The 23,765-nt window shown below is 36.8% G+C and overlaps 1 protein-coding gene across 2 annotated transcripts; it reads left to right on the forward strand.

Annotated features, from left to right (window-relative positions):
• The first annotated feature begins 1,206 nt into the window (after positions 1–1,206).
• On the forward strand, positions 1,207–21,896 carry LOC129255800 (anion exchange protein 3-like). 2 transcript variants are annotated; one of them, XM_064106155.1, is made up of 17 exons: positions 1,207–1,270; positions 6,381–6,466; positions 7,184–7,382; positions 7,857–7,995; positions 10,761–10,941; positions 11,485–11,786; positions 12,260–12,552; positions 12,957–13,169; positions 13,999–14,147; positions 14,689–14,883; positions 15,949–16,350; positions 16,672–16,761; positions 17,731–17,897; positions 18,376–18,629; positions 19,022–19,191; positions 19,860–20,030; positions 20,595–21,896. In XM_064106155.1, the coding sequence occupies exons 1-17, from the start codon at positions 1,255–1,257 to the stop codon at positions 20,670–20,672; spliced, it is 3,105 nt and encodes a 1,034-aa protein (XP_063962225.1). In that variant the 5' UTR covers positions 1,207–1,254; the 3' UTR covers positions 20,673–21,896. The 2 variants fall into 2 exon arrangements, with proteins under 2 accessions (XP_063962225.1, XP_063962191.1); XM_064106121.1 differs by lacking the exon at positions 1,207–1,270 and adding an exon at positions 2,068–2,274.
• The last annotated feature ends 1,869 nt before the right edge of the window (positions 21,897–23,765 follow it).

The raw sequence follows: 23,765 nt of genomic DNA on the forward strand, positions 1-23,765 counted from the left end.
GACGACTTCTCCGTCTCCTTTTTTGTTTTCACAGTTCAGGCTGTTTGAATTTTTTCTGAATTCTTTCTTCATCTTCGGAGGTCTCTTTATTCTTATAAATTGTGCCTCTTATTTTCTTAGAATATTTTAAGATAGATTCTTGATAGCATCGCATTACATGCTTCTGTTTTGACAAGACATAGTATGTTCGCAAATCGGAACAACTCTTGTATTCTCGCACGAATCCTGCCTTTACCGCTTCTTCGTTTTGCAAGATCCAAGCGGCGGGTGCCGGCACGTGGCTATATTGATGCGAGGTCGGAGGCTCTTGATACTAAGAAGTATCCACTTGTCTTGAGCACTCTCCTTCAAGGTGTTCTCGACAACTTCAGACGCTCCTGGTGCTTTGCGTTTTCCTTACATCTTCTTTTAAGGTAAATTCCTCGGCTGAGGAGAGCTTGCGCCCTCAGCTTTGAAAGCAGCGGCCTCTGCATCTACATCTCCCTTGAACTTAGTTACTTCCTTTTTTTTTGACATACCTACCAAGGTTATCCTTGCCAGTCTAGCAAAGTAGATGGAACCATCAAGATTATTGAAGTAAATCATGAAAGTACTTGCCTGATTTTCTTATGTATGAGATAATTGGATGTATCTTTCTACTATCCTGCCCTCTGTCCCCTCACCTTGCGTGGCCACTTGTCACTTTTGCGAGTGCTCAGAGGAGGTTTAACATGTATGCTAATATGATATATGAATGTGAGCAGAAGTAGAAGTGGTCATGTGTTCACTGGGAGATGGTACGATTGCATAATAATCTGAGTACGTACATATATTCGAGGGTAGTCCATGAAACATGAACTAACAGGAGTAGAAGGATACATAAATAAGAAAATCAGGTAAGTATTGTCATGATTTCAGAGAGCATAGATATTAACCATGCAACAGTCACTTCAAGAGAAAGAGCTTATGAAATAAAAAGGAAATGGATTCTGTCTAACTTAGCTTTAACTTCCTTTTATCAGGCTTTATTGAGGAAGTAGGTAAATTATACAGAAATCAATTTTTAAAAATTGCATATTGGAAATGGACTTCATTAGTATGCTTTGCACACAGACACGGGCACAACGTGAGATTTATATTGTTCATGAAGCATCATGCTAGCATAGAGCTAATAGCTCCATGATGTACACAAGAAAAATCCTTTCATCTTTACAAGAAGAGAGCCCAGAATAATGTACATGTCCACAGGAAGAACATGTTTTTGTCTTTTCGGCAATGAGGGAATCGGAAGGTAGAGTATACTACAGAACATTCAAAGTGCATGTGATTATAAATTAATGGGTCTAGACAACATTTCATTCTTGGTACTGGTGAACAAAATGTGAATTACATGACTATCATATTCAACTAGAGGTTTTCTTTGGGCCTGCTGTACCTTATTTTGTTCGTACTTGTCCCCTTTATAGGTGTCATTTTTATATTTATGTATTTTACTTTGGGATCGAATATTATGTTTCATTTAGGTAGGAAGTGTCTTGTAACTCTGGATATCAAAGGTTACCTTACCAATGTTCACCCATGGTCTGCTACTATAATATGAAGGAACTAATTCAAAATATTGCCATGAATCTGGATTCTGGAGGGGGGGGGGCAAAGTTTGATGTAGTTGTGTGTTCATGTTCCATTCTCTATTCAATAGAGTTGTTTCAGTACAATTTCTTTTAATGCTGTATTTACAAGTAGATTCTATCAGACTCAGATTATATCAAACTCAAAGTAAAGTTTCAAATACAGTATTGTACTTCGGTGTTGTGTAAAAGAATGAATCAGAAAATCTATTATTGTTTCATGGTAAAGAGTATATTAGTCATTTTGAAGGGAGAAGGAAATGATGAAAAAGCATATCTATTGTGTGGGAGACGGTGTTTGTTATTTCATGGGCAGTTAGTTGTTTTTTATGCTATGCATGTTTGAAATCAGACTCAAATCGAAACCCCACCAGGACCGGTTTCCTGTGCGTCTCCTTGCTGAGAGGAAATCGTTATGCAACTTTGACAATAAAGCGAGTTTACAAATGATGGTCATTTTGACTTCTGTGGAAGGACAATAAACAGGCTAGTTCATTATTAGATGTTTTATTTCACCATTGGTTATCCAAAGAGCAATACATGATTTTAGGTATAAGATGGGTGTTTGACTGGAAGGAGACAAACAATTGTTAACAGTATAGATTATTCTCTCTTGGAACACTCTATAGGACGAGGATGAGACGACGCTTGCGCTCGGCCGAAGAAGGTATATTCTTGAAAAGATATTAACCTGTTGTGCACAGGAAGGGGTATTTCCCAGATTAAGCCTTAAGGATCAAGTGAACGACAAGTGTAGTCAGATCAAGTCGTTGGAAACCAAGTTCAACTGGCATGATCTGCAAGTGATACAACATGTCTTTGCTTTCTTTACTTGATGTGTTGTGTTGAATGCACATGTTGAATGCATTATTTATATCCAGACAAATTTGCCCTATTTTCAGTGGAAGCTTTTTGTAAAGAGGAAAAATGAACAAAAACTACAATGTTTGATTTTGATCTGCACCAGTGGCTCTTTTGTGTTGCGGGTGTTAACATGAGAAGTTAAATTATGAGGGGTGACTGCACTATTTCTGGTTGGAAGATTCTCAACACAAACAAATGTTTTTTTATGAATATGTAAAGGGAAAAAAAAATCTTGGATACCACACCATGGTTATGTAGGGTTACATGTAACTACCCTTACTAATCGGAAGCAGCTGTATTTGTTGTCCAAAAACAATAATTTGCACCCTTATATTAAATGACTTGTTCAACTGCATTGTAAAAAAATCTGTTTATAATCTGTGTTATTGAATTTTAAAAAGTCTGATAGATTCTTATTTTCTTATGTTTATTAAACAAGGACTATGATCAAACAGATCTTTATTTCATTGATATGATGGCACTAGGTGGTTTCAAACTGCCTCGATCACAAGAATCCCCGTTAAATTATGAGAACTTTTTCATGCTAAAAAATACCAGATATTTATTTCCGCATTCAGACCGCCCCGAAACACACTCTTCGGGGAAATTTCTCGAAGTTATGAGCATGTGCAGTACTGTCTGGTAGCAGACGAAGTAGCGCGCGCTTTTCAACAGCGGTACGTATCGCGATCGTGGGACGGCCGGCCGGGGCAGGAGATCCGCCTGCGGCCGGCCTAGCTCTAGCATGTACTAACTATACTTGATCGTATGCGCAAATCATTTGCTCCCATGATCATCATCTGCAATTGCACTAGATTTCTCTCCACATTGAATTAAGGCCTTGGTGGCCTCCTCACTCCAGTGCGATGTCATCTGGTATGAAAATGTAGAATACCGGTAAATATCACCCTTAATTCATAAGAATCAACCGCCGAGTCAGTCGAACCTCGAATCACGTCGCATAAAAAGTGTACGTATGTTTATCGCTGCATGCACTGGCGCTGGCTTGCTCGCTCGGTAGACCTCGCATATCCATGCATATCGAACAGCGCGTGCTATGCACCGGAAATTCACTTATCACGGTGATAGATAGGATACAAGTTCTTGTACTTTGCTTTCAGATTGCCAAAATACCCACGACCTTGGAAAAATCCCCGCGAAAGTTCTCGTAATTTCGCCAAGTACCTACTATTTAGCGGGTATTTTCTTTTGGGAAAATTACTCGTAGTTTGCTTTCACATTACCAAAATACCTGGAACTGACGAACTTCGAGGTGTTCTGAAACCACCTACTCAGACTCTGGTCCAGATTTAACTAATTAGAACTTGAGCAATTGAAATGTTTAACACAGACTCAGCAATCCATCTTCAAGCCAAATCCAATCTCTTTTGATTATGAGTGCTACCATGAATGAATACAATCAGAATCTGGTCATTTCTCAAATCATTTTTGCACGAACCTCTGCTTCTTCGCCCTAGCAGAGTGAAGACGTCTCCAAGAAAGTGTGCTTTTGAAAGAGCTATAATAAGTACACTTCCAAAATACAATTTTAGGCTGTATTGTGTTGCTTCTTTGCAACCAGATTCAATGCCAACCCTTTTTACTTCAGTATTGTATGGTTTGGCTCGTTTTGAATTCCCGGAGACTGACTTTTTAAGCGATTTTCTGAATTCTTCCTTTTTATCCCAGTGTTCTAAATATTTTTGTACATGTGCTTGTGCGAGGTCTTCCTCCCATGGCTTCCCTGCGCTCTCTCTTGCGTGATACTGTAGGTCTTTGTTTGATGCCCGGTCTTTATTATTCTCATCCTTTGTTACGCGAATAGTTCTCCTTGCTTCACAGCAGGAGTTTCGGGCATCGCCCCATATCTTAGGTTTGAAACGTGAATTCCTTCCTTTTCTTTCTTTTCAGTTTGCAGCCGGACTTGTTTTTATTCAGGTGTTATCCCTCCCTGCTCTATAGAAATTACTGAGCAGTTTTAGAAACACGTCCACATAGACGACTGGTATGAGATGACATCATTTTTTGGCCTGCCATATGCGTCAGGTACTCACCCTAGTCCACTACCAGAATTGAGAACCTCGCCACATCTATTCTGCGGTTCTCCTAAATCATAGTCGACGTGAGTGACGTCATTTTAATTGCTCAAGCTCAGCATGAAGATCAACCTTTCCCTATCAAAACACAGTTTTCAGTGTTCACAAAATTAATGTCAGTTGTACGATGCATTATGTTTATCATATTTGATATTGCTTTCTGATCTCCTCGATATATATCCTAACTCACGTAAAAAGTAATCAAAGCAAGTAAAAGGGCAAGTGTGCATAATTTGCACCTTCGCATCACCCGACCGGGTCGTCAAGCGATGGTTCGCCAGATCTTCCGGGTCGATCGGGCAGCGTGTCATGACTCACTTGTTATCAAGCTTTTTCACGTGGACGTACGTACACGTACAAGTCAAGTGAAATCTAAAATATTAGCATCTGTAGTGATCAAGGGCAGACGACGACATTGACTTGAACGATCAGACGACTGCGACGCCGTTCTCATTCACTGCTCCTAAAACTTTCTATTTATTCCTCATGAATGAAGTCCGAGAGTCTTCACGGCAATGAGCACCTACCCCAACATGATGGGTGGGAGCTAGAGTGGGTACCCGCTTCCCTGACAGAGAAAAGGAATATAAGCCCCGGCCAATCGGGCGATTCTGCCTCCTCTTGCTTGGAGACTCAGACACTAATGAATTTGATAACGCTCCCAAGGTCCAATCTGGACTAACACCCATAGTGAAAAGCACTTTCGGGGGAGCGATCGCCTCTCTCAAGAGGAGATTGAGGGTCCAAAACAGGCAAATGAGATTATGAACAATCCTCAAAGCCTCCCACCCACAGGTTTTTCCATTTGGAAACCGTCTCCCCTGAGCCACCTCTTGGCTGCCGCCCAGCAGCCTTGCGCTACTGCAATACTATAGACCAGGAACGTTTGTGGCCCAAGAAGAAGCGAAAAATGTTACGACGTGAACCCAGTGTTTACTGACAGTCATACATTTGAGGTACTGACAGAGCAATATCACAACTTTAATTTAAGGTGCTCTGTGCTCTCAAGCTCTGTGGTGTTTTACCACCAGCTCCATGCCTTCCTTATCCCTTGATTCTCTGTGGATAGAAAAATTAGAAGGCGAATCGTCGGCATCTTATACGGCTGGTGCAGAATTAAATTTCTACTACACATGGGTAACCAAATTATTTCCAAACAACCCCCTAAACGAGTTTTTCTCTGTGTGCAAAATAACCCCCTAAACAAGTTTCACAGGCTTTATTTACACATTTTGGCCCCGAAACAAGTTGTCGCCAGAATATGACCCCGGGGAAAAGCTTGGGGGAAAACAACCCGTCCTCTCATCACATGGTCTAATGCCATTCCATAAACAGCCATGTGGTCCAATAATCACTTTGTCTTATTACCAGTTCTCTGACCATTTTGTCTTAACACCAGTTGGTCTACCACCCATTTTCTTTTCATTCATTTTGCCCAATTAACACTTAGTCCAATTAGACCAAATGGTATATGGACTAATTGCTATTGGACCAAGTGGTTATTAGACAAAATGGTGAGTGGACGAAATGGCATTTAGACCATGAGGATAGTGGATGAACTGATTGTAGACCAAACGATAGTAGATGAGTTGGTAATTGGACGAATTGGCATTAGACCAATCTGAAATAAATGGGTTTACTGGTCAATTCGAAAAGATTTAAGAGAGTTTGTGTATTGTATTATTTAACTAGTATTAAGTCCATGTAATTGTTGCCTTTCGGAGGGCTGACATTGAAATAAGCCAGATTTATGTAGATGATATACTAAGTTTACTATACTTGTAATAATTTCACTGTTTGTTTTAACTTTTAGGCTACAGTGGAAGGAGGAAAGGGAATGTTAATGTTACTCAAGAGAAATTCCCCATCAATACCAAGAGAGCACATGAACCTCATGAGGTAAGAATTATGTCCTTCCAATCTGATGTTAGTTTTACATTTTGGAATGGAATGAAAGACCTGCATAATTCATACAGGTTAGTAGTTCCATATTGCATAATATATTAAATCAACAGTTATTTTAATTATTAGTTATTTAGATTTTATTTTTGTAGGTCTGTGATTAAGCACCACATTCAAAGACTTTTTTTAAAAGTAGAGACATTTCGGATTTGTATTGTCCTAACTCAAAGGCCCGAATTCACAAAGGTGGTTTTGAAAACCCACGGTTGAATCCATGATTTATGCAGATTTTCTGTATAAATTACGCTTAATTTAGCGCGTATCGGGCGCGTGAGTAGGAAATGTCCAATGCTGATGCGCGTTTTTGTCACAGTGCGCCAAATTGACGCCTGTTGCCATGGTTATCCACGCTATTTTATTCATGAGTCCAAGAGTTTCTGGTTCAGGGGCCGCGGAACCGGGGGGGGGGGGGGGCTTCAGCCCCCACTTTTTTTCTTAAACCGTGTACAAAAATGACCATATGATTGTGATTTTTTGCATGGTCAGCCCCCCCCCACTTTGAAAACCACTCCGCGGCCCCTGTGGTTGTCCACATTTCCTTTTACACATTTCATTTGAATCCAGTTTGATAAATAATCACAGACTTATCCCCAATAATAATGAATTTTGATCACATAACTGACATTGTAAATATATATATATTTTTCTTTGTAGCTCTTTGTACAGCTTGACTCATGGCAGTACAACCAGAATCAGTCTGAAGAAGGGTTTGTGGAGAAGATATGGAAGGAGACTGCAAGATGGATCAAGTTTGAGGAAGATTGGGAGGCTGGATCAGAGAGATGGGGTAAACCTCATGTAGCCTCACTTACATTCAATAGCTTGCCACAGCTAAGGAAGGGGCTTGAAAATGGTAGGTGCACACACCTTTGTTCACTTTGGTGTGGTGTGAAAGTGAATGGTGCCATGTTGTTATAGGCTGTTGAATAGACTTTTAAAACCCAACACTAACATCTTAGGAAGTTGTGTGTGCAATATGTACTACTGATTGAAACAACATCTCTTGGAAGAAAATTATATATATATCATACGGCTGTACACACTGTTCAAACAATCTTTTGCGCACATGTATGTAATTAATAGACTATCTTAACACTGCATTTTAAAAAAGAAATGCATACACTTCAATCGAATATTGATTGTGAATTGGCAACCCTAGAACAAGCAAGTTTGCAAGTTAATTTCTCTGTAGATTCTGGGGGATTACTCTGATTAATATCTTGAATAAAGTTTATAACGACTTAAATGGATGAAGGGGATTCTGCTACATGAAATGCCAAGTTCATATCCAATTAATGATTGGAGATCGATATTGTGTTTTGTTTAGGCCTGATGCTTCTTGATTGTCAGAGGACCACCTTACAAGGCATCTTTGATGCTATCCTAGATGGGCTTGAAGAGGAACATAACATGGGAAGGAATGATCGTATGCTTATCTCAAAGATGCTCAGGGCAAGCGCTGGAAGGTTAGTAAATCCATTAACTCTTTCCTATAGTAACCTGAAAAATTGAGTATTTGCTTGTCAGTGCAGTGTTTATGAATCTTGGAAATAGGAGAACATTGTACCAAATCAACACTCTTAAGTTGATCTGAGTATATGTTGTTTTATTTGTGAAAATTGATCATTTCATTTATTTCACCTCATTTAAACTGATCTTCCATTTGTTATAAAGTTTGGAATGTCCTCTGCAACGTTATATTAAGTGCATGATGATTTCCATTGGGATATATTCCATTCACTTGACTATAATTGATGGCATTGTCTTAACATCATTCAATATGGAGAAGGCTTATGTATATTATTCATATAGGCAAACACTAAAGTCTTTCAATCTAGATTATTCAAATTGCATTACTCATCATACCTATAAAATCACATTGGCTCTGTGAAAATTGAGTACCAAAGATATGTCTGATAACACAGGGAATACAGTACTTTGTGTAATTTTTACTTTTGATTGTATTTCAAACCTCATTGCCTACATGCATACGCATACATCAGCTCTAATATGCAACATAGATTGCTAAGAGGAAGTGTAAATAGGTAAGATAGCTCATCTGGTTAACATGTGATTTTTTGTTGATGGTGCCTAATTTCCTCTGGCTTCCGCAAAGAAAAATAAGTTGAGTTAATAATAGTAGTACATTGCTTTTATAACAAATACCACTGCTGGAATGTATCCAACTAACTTTCCTGACATACTGTTTTTAAAGAAATAATGTGTAATATTGATACAGTCTCAGGGAGGCTAGACACTGAAATCATCATGCAAAGTTCTACAAAACTACCCCAGAACCCCAATCCCCCCCAGAGGGGGGGAGGGGCACTCACATATATTGGTGGTATGAGGACGTGCCGCTTTGATGACCCCCTTTTTCAGACCTGATTTTCAGTTCCCTAGGTACTCGGAATGACAAAAGTTCCGTTCAGAAGCTGCGCACCCCGCACTCAAGACCTGTGTTACGGAACATCTCAGTTCCCAAGCCCTGTCTAAATTGTCTGGCGCGAGCATCGCAAAGCTTGCAGCTGTACGCACGGCTTCATACCAGTAGTATTTCCTCTATACCATGGTGCCATGCACGCTAGTTCCCACATGCACAGCGCTAGCCCGCACCCACTGTATACCTAGTAGTACCGTTCCGGGATCCCGCTCCTTAGACCCTGTTTTTCACACCACCCAGTATATATTTAGTTCCCAAGACCCCCATTTCAGGGTTTCGTCAGGCACACCTCCTTCAAAATGTAATATGAGTCCCCCCCCCCCCCCCCCCCCCCCGGGCCCAATCCTCAATTTATTAAAGAACTTTGGAAAGAGTCAATTTCCTTTCCCTTATAAAAGGTAGTATGATATTGATTTTAAAATGTTAAGCCATGATTAATTTATCCATGGTTGAATTCAAATCCAGAATTTCATACAGTAGCAAGTGGGAGCAATGTCATAGTTCAACCTGTTGTGGTATTTAACACGCTAACCCTAACTCTGCCTCACACAACCTTGTCATTCAAAGTCGGTTACGTGCAAACTTGTAAATATAGTTTACAAACATATATAGATATATACATTGATATACTCTTAATAATGCCTACAGACCACTACCCTGCCTTCACCATTACAACTGCTTCATAGAGCATGTTTTAGTCTCAGAAATGCTCATTGTTATCTGTATCTGTCCGTTGACGTACAATCACCAGCATCTGGTTGTCGCGTACGTTGTTCACATGCATGTTAATGTTAATAAATTTCTATTCATAGAGGAGTCTATCCTCAAAGCCTATTAAAAACAAATCACATATTTGTTTATGAAAATAGGTCTATTTGTGCTGACATCAGTAAGGAAATGTAAATTCTGTAAACAGTGTAAATTAATTTGATCACACCCCCACCTGTGTATAACCTAACCTTAAGCAATGACCATGACCACACAGTATCACCAGTGTGCACTTTTGATATCTTATCTCAATTTCTATTGTTGTGTTGTGAATTTATTCATTTCCAGTTCACTTTTGGGATTGCTATTTCCTCTTGTATTTTTCTATTCCCCTCTCCCTTAATTCTCGCTACCCCAAATAGGAACAAAAATCTCATAATGCGCGAGACGAGATAATTTTGACTTCGTCGGGTCGTCATCACCACTTCCGGTTCAGAGTTATGCTCGCGCGAGGTTCGCGATACTGAGTTTTCCACCACGCTGAAATCTAAGCCAATCAGCGTAATATGTACAGATTATAATACGTTTTATCTAATTTGGTCAGTTTTGATTCCATTTGAATTATAAATAGAAATAAAAAATATATTTCACGTGAAAATGTAAAAGAGAGGGTTGTGATCACGAACTTTCCGAGCGAAAGCGACGTTGTGTTGTTGTGCATGACGGCACTGTTGATCTGAATGGCAAAACAGTGCATTGGACTTCCGATCAGGAAGTTGTAATACCGAAAAGCTATCCCATAATGCAATGCGCGTTACAGGGATTTTCCCGGATCTCGGCGAAATCGCTATTTGGGGTAGCGAGAATTCTCCTACCCCTTCTACCCCCCCCTTTCTAAACACCACCAATGATTGGTAAATCTGTTCATCATAGAGCAATGACAAATGCAATGTATTTAAAAATATATATATTTTTGTATCATATTGTTCACTGTACCCATTTCAGTAGGGATTTTCTTTATTTTTTATAAAAATAAACTGTACTTGTACTTATTTTAATGACGTTTTCTATATCCCCTAGCTACCAAGATGAGCATACTGGTATTGTGAGAGCATCTATAAGACGTCTTTCTACCATTGCTGACTTCAGTCACCATCATCGTAGTTCACATCAGCATCAGAATCAGCTCAACTCCAACCACTTCCCTGTCAGTCGATCCATGAGTGCTATGGATGGTACAGGTCATATCAATGGCAATGGGGTATGTTATACGTACACTGGGTCAAAGTGAGGTTTACCTCCCTCCATGCTCAAAATAAAAACAGCCTTTATACATGTAGTTCATTGCTCACAGGATAGTAACTTTGAAATTAAAGGAGGAATTCAGGTGTGGAATTGAGAGATGCACATCAAATACCAAACTCTGACTCGCTCAGTCAGTGAGCTTTGTGAGATGTTTTGTTTAAATCAGATTCCTTTAAGTTTTATAATATACCAGGGTTCTAGCACACTCTGGAAGGGTAATTAAGAGATTCTTATTCATTATACGTCAGTTTATTTGAAGTGCACATCTCAAGGAATATTTTTATACATGTACACAAAGTTTTGATAATTTGTATGTACTACATGATTCAAGTGACTTCTGTATTCCTTACTGAAATGAAAATCACATCTTCCTTTGTTTTATTCATTTATATTTTAACATTCTTCTTTTGAAGTTAATCGATTTCATTGTATTAGTAGCTTTAAATAAGCTGCATCGTTCAACACAGTAGCTAAATCTTGTTAATTATTTGTCTTCCAGTTTGTTGATCCAGAATCCAAGACTCCGATGATTGAAGACATCCAACAGCAGGAGAAGATCACACACCTCAAGGTGAATAACGACAACGGGTCAGCTATCAACAGGAACCTCTCTGCTGCTACACTAAGTGCCCTTCAACAACACAGGACTGATGGCATCATTAAGAAGATCCCACCAGACTCTGAGGGAGCTCTGGTCCTTGTTGCCAAGGAAGAATACCTTGAACAACCATACATGGTCCTGGTCAGGCTGGATGAACCTATACTCTTTGAGAACTTATTGGAGGTCCCTATCCCATTGAGGTATGTTGATAGATGAATTGGTTGAGAGAAAAAAATTGGGTTGAACCCTCGGATATGATGTCAAATGAAAGCCCTTTTTTAGAGGAGAGTAACCACCTTGGCATTAAGAACCCTCTGCACTATTTGTATAACAGAATAAAGAAAGAATCTTCACCAGTGAATGAGGCATATCATTCCAGAGAAGAAGAGTGAAGCTGGGAAATGGGTTGTGAAACAGAAGCAAACGGTGTAAAAATGAAGAAAATAGTGAGAGGGGGTTTCAAAAGAGTGAGGGCAGTTTCGACATTATTTTGATATTTGAATTAAAAAGTCAAAGCTTTTTATTTTTTCTCAAGAAAATGTATGTTATGTCTTGTGAAAATATTGGTTATTTTGGGGGTATAAACATGACTGATACATGTAATGTCATAAGTGATTGATTACATTATGCTGACATCAAACTTAGTGATTTTTGTGTGTGTGTTTTCTATCAGGTATGTATTTGTGGTAACTGGTCCTCCCATGCCAACCCTCAACTACCATGAAGTGGGTCGAGCCCTTGCCACGCTCTTCTCCGATGAGGTGTTCAGGAATATTGCCTACTCCGCCCGTGAGAGGAAGGACATCCTAGTGGGAATCAATGAGTTTCTCAATGACACCATGGTGCTACCACCAGGAGATTGGGATAAGGAACTACTTATGCCAATCACTAGGTTACAGAAGAGAGAACAAGAGAAGGTGAACAAGAGAAGAAAGACATTGAAGTTGAAGGAAGAGGATACAGTGGGTAAGTTTGATGACTTACATTCTTTGATTTAAGAATAAGTGATGGTCAGGAGCCATGGCCAGATGAATATGAGAAATATAAACTATAGACCGGTAAATCAATGAAATAGTGTGTTTTGAGTATATTGGAAAGGAAGATCGAAGTGGAAAACATAAGAGAAAGAATCTTGAAAAGTAGGAAATCCTTCATTGTAATGAAGTATGATATATGAAGAGAGGGAAGGAAAATTCTCTGAAATGATCAGGACGGTGTCACCAGATATATGAACAAGTTCTCAGCCATTTCAATCAGTGTACATTGGAGGTGCTATTCACATGATTTAAAGGAAATCTAGAATTGATTCTATTCTCACCTTCTATATACATGTATTCTAATCCGTGTTTTTGTCTGTTTATATGCATCAGCCTTGCAGCATTTCCTTACAGTGGAGAAGGTGCATGGAGACCCCTTACAACGTACAGGATACTTGTTTGGTGGTCTCTTCAAAGATATCAGAAGAAGATATCCTCACTACCTCTCTGATGTCTTAGATTCCTTTAACATCACCTGTTTGGCTGCCTTCGTCTTTCTCTACTTCGCTTGTCTCTCACCAGCTATTACTTTTGGTGGTATCTTAGGTAGGTACATAGTGATCAGGGATTTGCAAGTACAAAGTCTGTTTAAACATTTAGAAATTGGGATGTTTAGGGTGTTCAGTTAAATAATGAAAATTTGGGCATCTTGTTTAGCACAAGGAAGGGTCACCGGTTGTGCATAAAATCATTCATATCTTGCAAACATCTTTATCTTATCTTTATGAAACGGTCTTTAGATAAAGTACCAACCATCAAGTAGCCCAGTCAAAAGACATTTTTGATACCACCAAAAATGTCTGTTCATTAAGAAAAATTTGCAAGAGGAGGGTTACTAGTGAAAAATATATACATATGTATGTATTTTCTTTTAGAGTTATTAATGATGAAGGCCCGTATTCTGAAAACCAGCATAATTTAGACCATGGTCTAACTCTGTGCTAAATTTGTGGGAAGCAAAAAGGTCAACTATTAGTTATAATTCCTAGACAGTTATGAATGATTTTAGTGTCAAATGAGCTGATGAATTGAAATTGTCCTGTTAGAGATTTATGTCACAATTGGCTATCCATAGTTAAACCACAACTTTAGACCAGAGTTTAAATAAAATCTGAATTCAGAATCCGGATGGGAGAGTTTAGTCCTGTGGTCAAATTTTGTTTCTTGTCTACCTGCTGCTTGACCATTCTTGAATAATTCTTCACTTCCTTTACTGCAGACCAGATTTGTTTAACAAGGGAAACTGGTACTTTGGGTATTCCCTGAGTGGAATACATGTATCCTAAATAAAAAAAATAGTCAAAAAATGTCTATCAAACTAGATCTGGATTTCACTTCCATTTGTCTGTTCTTGTCAATCATGATTTTCCTACAGGTGAAATGACGCAGGGTTATATGGGAGTGTCTGAGATGATCATCTCAACATCTCTCAATGGCATCATCTTCTCACTACTCTCAGGGCAACCTCTCATCATCATAGGTCCTACTGGTCCAGTGTTGGTCTTTGAAGAAAACCTATTACTGGTAAGGATGAAAATTGTTTTCTTATACCCTGGCATGAGCAGGACAGCTGTTTTACACTCTGCATTTTTTAGTTGAGAGCAGTGCAATGTAAATAAATTGGAAGATGACCAATGGTGTTGATCTTTTAAAGAAAGCATCGTGAGGATAATGGTGCATTGGTAATAGTCATGATTTTTGTTTAGAGCATCATGAATATCATTGTATCATATAGATTGTCAATTGCAAACTTTGAATGTCAAATATCAAGGAATCTTTTTTATTTGGAATATGTAAATGAATTTCTTCATTTTTTATATTTTAACATTAACTGATCCTTTGATTTTGGCAGTAAATAATGACATAAATGTATTCCATACCAAAACAATATTCTTTGTCAAAAAACATATCTACATCAGTTATACAGATGTTTTGCCGCACCACATGAAACAGGTATACAGTAATTTTGGGATGGTTTCCTTATTGGTTGAGTCAGCCAAATTATACAAAATTCTTCTTAATGAAACAAAAATGATGCCTGTATTTGTGTGTTATCCATTTCCAGTTTTCCAAGCAGATGAATATTGAGCTGTTACCATTCCGTGCATGGATTGGTATATGGACGTTTCTTATAGCAACCATCTGTGTAGCAGTAGAGGGCAGCGTTCTCGTCCGACATTTTACTAGATTTACTGAGGAGATATTTGCCCTTCTCATTTCTATCATCTTCATCTATGAGACCGTCAGTGGACTCAAATATGTAAGTTTTATTACTGCATTTTACATGTATTCAAGAAAACCTTTATAAGTGTACTGCGATCTATTGGTGCATTTCATTTTATTTGTTCATTTATTTCCATCAATTCAGTATAAGATATAAAGTAAAATAGTAATTTAAAGATAGAGGAGACTGCTATTTAAAGCATAATAGCTTTATATTAGGTTAAAACCAGCTATTATAACTTTTTATGAATACAGGTCCTTATTAGTATACAGTGCATCTCAAAAAAAGGAAACTGGGAATCCGACATCTGTTTTCTTCAAATGCAAACTAATTATGATATTTTATTTACATAATCATAAAATTCAATTATTCCTCTACATTTTGATACCTAATACATGACAAACACTTCACGCATTAATGAGCAAGAGGAGTTTGAAATTTTAATGTCAAAATCAGGTTGCGCGGAAAGATAGGACAAGATTGGTTCGTGAAACGACAACCGTGCCTATTCGACTATTGGCTCATTAGCATTTCTTTTGTATTCTTTGTTAAGTTTCTCTCACTGATCCCTGAAATGAGAGTGGATTCGGATTAACACTTGAGTTTCTGCGAAAATCGTTTTTGATAGGCCTGACTGAATATTCATTGTTTGTAATCTGCTGTGCGCAAATGATTTGCTAAGCTGTTGGTCTCAAATTAAATATGAGATTTCACTTTTACCATAAGTATCAAATTCATCATAAAAACATGTTTAACAACTGTGAAATCTATCTCTGAAAATGGGTTTCCTTTTTTGTGGGATGCACTGTAAGCCTATAGTGATAAATCTGAATATATTTTAGAATTTTTTGTCGTTAGATGTATGTAGTAACAAGGTTGAATGATTAATCCTAACGTACATTTCACATATTTCATATTTGTGAATATTGTTGTGGAAGCTTAAATCTATCATAATTTCATTTCATATTATCTGTCTGGTAGTTAATTGGTGTTTTTATGAAGTTAATAGTATTTGGATGGTTCCTAATAACCAGCAAGGGCCCTAGAGGATCAAAATAGATTTGTTGAAATAAATAATTTTTATTTCATCTCATTCTCTAGGTGGCTTGTCAGAACCCCTTTCAGGAGAACTACTGCCTGGCTGATCTGAACAGCACATACCCTCCCATATACAACTCATCTAGTATCTATGCACGGCCCACCGACATCATCCAGCAGTTCAACGTCACAACCTCCCCAATCCTGAGCTCTGTCACCAGCTCATCATTATCACACGGACTGGATGAACATGTGACATACTTTGACATTATGATGAATGCTACTGATCATTATGGAGATGATAAATACAGTGGGAAATCTGGAAAGAAAAAGAAATGTTATGTACCTTCTGGTTGGGATCCCAAGCCTAACACCACTCTCATGTCAATCATTCTTACATTTGGAACATTCTTTATAGCGTTCTTCATCAGGCAGTTCAGAAATAGCAGATTCTTGGGCAGAACGGTAGGAGGAATCATTCATAGTCTTTTTTTCCAGCAAATTAGATGTGATAAAATTATTTTTTCATTGTAATTTCAAATCCATAAATTATATGCATCAAGAAGTATAAGATCTCACTGTGATATTTGAATCATGCAATTGTTTTTATAGTCGATGATTTTATCAAATCTGACCAAAGTTTACAATTTATAAGTCTAGAGCCAACATTTTTAAGAATTTGTCATTTCATATTGATTGATATTCAATAGAATATATAGAAATAGTTATTGTGCTATATGAATATTTAATATTATTATTATCTACTTCCTTTTTTGTTACTTACAGTCAAGAAGAGCATTTGGTGACATTGGTATCGCTATAGCAATCACCGTCATGGTTACCATATCATACTTCACCAAGAATGTCTACCTTCAAGTGAGTTCAATAATTATCTCATTTAGTTCGTTCATAATTTTTTAGTTTCATAACATAATATTTATTAAACAATATTTTGTGTTTGTCGATTTTCACACACTTTTTTTCTGTGTCTGGACCCTGAATAATATTGATATTTTATCCATTTTGGGTTTTAGACCTTAAGACTTTTATGGAGGAAAAAGATATTTCCAGATAATACAGTCTAAGTGCAAAGGTATTGAGTATGTATTGTACTCAAAACAAGATTAAATGATAGCAATTTTTCATACAGAATGACACTAAAGGATATAAGTAAGATAATAAGTAAGAATCAATGTGAATGGTTTCATCTAGTCACTAATCAAAGAAAGACAAGAGAAATGTTTATTGTATTTGTGTTTTATATTTCTCTTACAGTAACACGACAAATGTATGTTAATATGTTAATATCCATTATTCTGCAGTTTGATTGAGTAGAACTTACAGATCTGTTTGTTTGATTTTTTTGTCAGATTGATGTATTATTATGAAGGTTGACTGTCCCTTGTTTGATGTACACAGTGGCAGGGATGGATCCAGGATTTTCCAAAAGGGGGGGGGGGGTTTGACAAGCCCCCCCCCCCAAAAAAAAAAAAGGTTTTCAACCAAAAATTAAGGATATCTCGTACCCGGGGGAAAAAAAGGTTTTCAACCACCAATAAGGATATTTCGTACCCGGTCTTCAATTTCAGAAGAGGTGGCACACCTCTGTTTTCATGGCATTTTTACATTACAAATTTTAATTTTGCTTCTCAAAAGGGGGGGGGGGCACGTGCCCCTGTGCCCCCCCCCCCCCTGGATCCGCGCCTGCTCAGTGGACACCCATTACTAATTCTGTTTCTTACTCCATATCAAATACAGCAATATTTCTCTAGGATATCCATTAGAATGAGCAGATCCTCACTTTTATTAATTTATCAATTTTATTATTACTATGTTCGATTGCAGAAACTAACCATAGGGACCGGTTTTGCTCCTACGAATCCATCCAAGAGAGGCTGGTTTATCAATCCTATGGGTGTAGATCAACCCATGCCAATGATAGCCATCCTGGGTGCTTCAGTACCAGCATTCCTTGTCTTCATCCTTCTCTACATGGAGACACTTCTTACAGGGTAAGTGTGTTGGTTTGGAGGTCGGTAAGAAGATGAGGATGGTAGTGGTTGGGATGGTTCTGTAGTGATGAACACTTTGATGGCATGGGTGATGGTAAATCATGAGGAGGGAGAGGGAGAGGCTGGTACATCTCTGGCTGTAATGATGATAATGGTAATTGTGATGATAGTTGATTGGTTTTGGTGATGGCTATGATAGAAAGAAGAGGATTGCAATGATGTCGATGATGACAATGATAACGATGGTGACCATGGCGACTATGCTGGCAATGTTAATAATTCAGATGATGATAATGATGATGACGACGATGATGACGACGATGATGGTGACGATGACGATGATGAAGGTGCTGTTATTGGATATTGATGATGATGACCATAATGGACATGATGAAGTTGATGATAGTGAAGATGATGATAATGAAAGTTATGACTTCTGGTAGTGACAATGTTCATTATGATCTATCTTTCTCCTCAGGGTTATTGTTAACAAGAAGGAACACAAGTTAAAGAAGGGCACTGGTTTTCATCTTGATATGTTTATCATGGGATTCTTGACAGCCCTATCAGGAATCTTAGGTCTACCTTGGATGTGTGCTGCTACAGTCAGAACAGTCTCTCATGTAGCTAGTCTAAGTGTCATGACTAGGACTGATGCTCCAGGTGTGAAACCAAGACTAGACCACATCAAAGACCAAAGGATGACCAATTTCTTTGTTAGTCTTGCCATAGGTCAGTTTCATCAATAATTATTCAGTTAGTTTCCTTGCATTACATTAAATTCCAGCTGCCTGTGAAAGTTATAAACCAGTGATGATATTAACAGTTGGCCTCAGATGTAAATAATCATATCTGATTAATACACCTTTGTAAAATCACACAGACACACAGAAAGCAATTATTTTAAAGTCATTATTGGCAAAACTATTATATATATATTTGGAAATGACATCATTGTGAATGATATGTTAAATTTTTATTGATCATTAGGCATGCATCTGAGCTTGGATTTTCTGTTCATAGTTTTAATGCTTGATTCATGAGATATAACATATGTACAGTGCTCTCCTTCAAAAGCACTAAATAAAGAACTACGATTGATTGTGTCTTGCTGCTTCACACAGGTTTATCATTATATATGGCACCATTGTTGAGAGAGGTGCCAATAGCTGTACTTCTAGGAGTCTTCTTATACCTTGGACTCTGTTCATTGAGTGGTCTCCAAATGATAGAAAGAATTAAAGTATTCTTTATGCCAAGCAAACATCATCCGGATGTCAAGTATATCAGAATGGTAAGTTAATTATTTGATGGAAGATGATAGAACAGAAAGATGGAGGGTGGATAGGAGTGATAGAAGAATGGATTGATGAAGATAGGAAGTGAAGAGATTGGAGGACGGAAGAAGATGGTACATACATGTTTGTATTATTAGACTGATGGTGGTTGAGTGCAATAATTAAAATAGGATTAATAGAATGAGGGAAAATATCTGAATACTGATCATTCAAAGACTGGATTGATGAATTGTTAAAGAATAGATGAATGGTTAAAGAATAGATGAATGCAAAATGTAAGTGGATGGATGATTTGTTGAGAAGATGGTCAAGCAGAAAAATGGAGTGTTGATGAATTGCAAATCGGAAATAAAAGAAAGTGTTTTGCTCATGAGGAATGGATATTATATGGGTGGATGGTAGAATGTTGAATGGGTGGATTGAGGGATGGATAGAGGAATGAATGGATACCAGATGGATGATAGAATTTATGGATGTAAACCTGGGGTTATTTGTGCATGAACTAAAATGTAATATGGTTTTTGTTCTGAAACAATTATATGCAGGCAAGTATATGATCATCTCCAAGAAGCTTTAATTCAGATATACCTTTCAATGTTTTCTAACCCTAGGCCACAATATTTTTGTGGATGAAATTTCTAATAATTGTTCAATCTTTTACCAGGTAAAAGCATGGAAGATCCACCTGTTTACATCTATTCAGCTTGTATGTCTCGTAGCCGTCTGGATGATCAAGACGTCCATCATTGCTATCTGTTTCCCATTCTTCTTCATCCTTCTTGTGGCAATCCGTAGGCTCATGAGGTTTATCTATACTGATCAAGAGCTGGAAGCTGTAAGCATACTTTATTATCACTATTGCAGTTGAATCTACTTCACTTTGATTATCAGATTATTTTAAAAATACATTGTCTTTGCTCATTACCATTTCAACATTTCATTGTCCATGAAATTTTCATTTGAAATCAATACACCTGTTCAACTCTTTTTTAAGTGTAGGATAAGATCTACAGATGCTGGATTATGCTATTTCAGCAAACTATACAAAAGATGGCAATTTACTTACTTGGAAATTAAACAATTAACAGAATGTTGTGGAGAATGACACAACTGGTTGACCAAAGCAATCCAGGGTAAAGTTGTCCATAGCTGGTAATAGTTTAATAAGTGATTTAAATTACTTGTTGCTATACCTGGAAAGCTGTCAGGTTTTTAAGAACAGTTATGATTCCTGGAGTATGCAATTGAAATAAAAACATTTAGTGAACAGACTTTTGGCAAATAAGGTGAACATCAAAGCTGTAGGGTAGTGTAATAGCAATATAGGTAGTAAAAGCAGTGATGATTTTAATGCATTTCCTTCTTTCTTTCTTTCTCTCTCTCTTTTATTCATAAACAGTTGGATGACGAAGAATCTGAAGAAGAAATTGATGGATCTATGGCTGATGAATACCAAGCCACTCATATGCCTGTTTAGATTTACACCAAGATACCAAAGCTGAAAGAATATTTGAAATTTCAAGCACCATACATTTGTGTTAACTGTATTGCAGTATTGATGGAGGAAGTGTGCAATGTCTTTGCTTGTTCCTGTACGTACCATTCAGAAGATGGAAGCTCTGCAGAATAACTGGGCCACTTAAGTTGCTTGAATATATAGTGTTGATTGTGCTGCTCAGGCGTAGCACATTACCATCAGAGTAAAGTGAAGGATTTTAGAATAATGAATAGGCAAAGAATATGAGCTTGAGTAGCACAACTTGCTGTCATCAATTAAATACACCAGGGAGTTGTTTTCTCGAAGTAAGAATGACTTAGAGACATGCTTCAATCTCAATGCACACATGTTATTCAAGGCTTAATCTAATTGATGGATACACTGTAATGATCTGACCAATGCGATGATGCATTGTATACCATACGCAACTGAAATTTAAGTGTGACTCTAAAAGTCCTGATCCCACTCCTTTTTTGTTATTCATAAATGATTTACCCCAATGTTCAAATATGCTCAACTTTGTGTAATTCACAGATGACACGTGTGTCTCTTATGTCTGGTAGCAATATTGGTTTTCTGTTTAGAGATATGAGTTTATAACTTAAAAAAGATTAATGAGTGGATGTCAGATTGTGAATACTTAAAAAACCAATTATATATTGTTTAAGTTATTTATGCAAGCGAATGACAGATAACTTGAAATTGCACTATAACAACATTAAAATTACTCAACTTCACAGTGTAAAATTTTAAAGTATTTTTATGGATGACAATTTGTCTTGGAACATTAATTTATGGTACGATTCACTACTAAAAGAAATATACAGAAAATTTTCATTTTACAAAACAAACAATCCGCCAGATAAATTGTTAAAACAAACATGCATTTTAGATATTGACATTGCTGGCCGTCCATAGTTGTGATTGATTGGATCAATCACAACTCTTTGTAAGACGGGCCCCAGTTGTGCTTCCTTTGACCCTCTCTACATGTAAAATATATTACTTATGTCAATGATTTGTATATATAGTTTTTAATTGTGGAAATAAAGTTGAATTGAATAGAGACACCAACAAAGCAGACATACAATGCCACAGTGACATAGAATAAATCTATGATGACCAAATAATTTAGTGCAGTATTGTTGTAACAATAATTGTACAATAATATGTGTCATTAAATGGCGATCAAAGATTTACCAAGTGATGGGTAGTACATGTGTGTATATATATATCCTAATCAAGGTGTGCTTGTAAAAGAATTATTGCAAATATTTGCAATCATGATTTTGTGCAGTATTTGGGTATAACATGTTGCTTTTTTCCTGAGGAATAATGATGACAACCCCCCCCCCCCAAATGCTCTAGTAACTGTGCAATTTGGTGATTTCCAAGTATTGAAATATCCACTCAATAGAAATAAAAGAAAAGGTAATCATTTAATGCAGGCGGTCCTTATATTAGCAGTAATGCAAAATTATATGAAAGGGGGCAAATATGTTGTGGACAGGTAATCCTTCGAGATTTGGTAAAGAGTGAAGAAGTTTTTATTGTAATAACATCCGGGATTTGCCATTTCAAAATAAAAATCATTGTATGCACATATTCAATGTAACCTTTCAAAATTGTTGCCATAAAGTTTGCATTGAAGCCTAGCTGATTACATAATGGCATTCCTTATTCACACCGAGACTGGTATGGCAAAAAATGCGGCAGGGAGTATGCCTGACCTTAAATGTTATTATTTGATTAGGGTGGGACTTTAAAAAATAAAACAAATATTTTGATGTGTCACAACAACAATTGGGCAAATAGGATTGTACTTTACTTTTTTTTGCAATAAGGAAAACCTTATTTTATTCAGTAATATTTGTTTGACAAGTCATTATACTTTTTAGTTTAAAATTCCACACAAAAATGTAAATATCTGTATGTTGTTGACACAATAATTGTTTTGAAAATATTTATCAGTTCTATATAAGTGTCATAATTGATTCTATATCATCATTTTTCTTTACATTTCAAATTTAGCCTGACCTATTGGATTTGAATAATAACATTGTTGATGATAACTATTGCTTTATTATTTATTTTGTATTATGTGACTTATTTGAGAATATGTAGGGCCATACTTGCTATCATTTTTATGATTGAATTGTGGGCTTCCACATTGCGGATATCATATTGAATTATTTGAAAACCCCAAACTCAGCTTAAAGTTTTCCTGTAAATAGTTATCAGAATGCAGTTTATATATTCCCTTTTTTAAGGAAAGCAAAATGAGCTCTAAAAATGCTCCAAAAATATCATACATGCTTAATTGTTTGGAAACCAAAAGAAATCAGCTTAATGTTTTTTTTAAACTAATCGAAACATTATATATGGTTTATTTCATTTCATTATTTCATGTATGAAATGAAATATTGAGAATGGAAATGACCAGGAGATAAAATGAATTTGTGTAATAATATGAATATTTTGATTCTCTCTCTCTCTCTATTGCTCCAATATTTAAACTTGGTAACATTTTTGTTGAGTGAAAATTTCCTTTGCATGTTTGTTTTTTGCAAAGTGCAATTACACCCACTCTTTGTCATATTAGATATTGATACTCATGCTTCCAGATATATACTTAATATATTTTTAGTGTGAGAAGTTATTCAAATTAATTTTATAATATTCAGGATTCAATGAAATGACATTAATATTTTTTATACGTCCTCTTATGAAAATTTGATATTTACTTTTTTTGGAAATCCATTCTATTATAAATATTGTAAATATAGTCAATCTCCGGAAAAGGGTATTTTAAATTGCAGGAAGTGGTTGAAAATGTATTTTTTCAATCATTTTTCATTAAAATGCCTTTAGAAATACTGCATGTAAATGATTGTATATACTCATATCATCCTTCATTAGATTGAGGCTGCTGTGGAACCATTAAATGAATATGTATTGAGAGAATGGATGTCATCCCTGTTTTTCCTCTCATAGCTTTCTTGGGAGTAATAAAGAATTTTATCACCATTTAAACGGAAATGGGTTTGGTTTGGATATATATTCTTTACCACA

The sequence above is a fragment of the Lytechinus pictus genome, chromosome 1, assembly GCF_037042905.1.
Source record: "Lytechinus pictus isolate F3 Inbred chromosome 1, Lp3.0, whole genome shotgun sequence".
Lineage (NCBI taxonomy): Eukaryota > Metazoa > Echinodermata > Echinoidea > Temnopleuroida > Toxopneustidae > Lytechinus > Lytechinus pictus.

Coding starts and splice junctions, on each gene's coding strand:
- LOC129255800 (XM_064106121.1), top strand. CDS start 2,244: ATGAGACGACGCTTGCGCTCGGCCGAAGAAG. Junction 10,942..11,484: donor GTCATATCAATGGCAATGGG/GTATGTTATACG, acceptor TTTGTCTTCCAG/TTTGTTGATCCAGAATCCAA. Junction 12,553..12,956: donor GAAGGAAGAGGATACAGTGG/GTAAGTTTGATG, acceptor TATATGCATCAG/CCTTGCAGCATTTCCTTACA.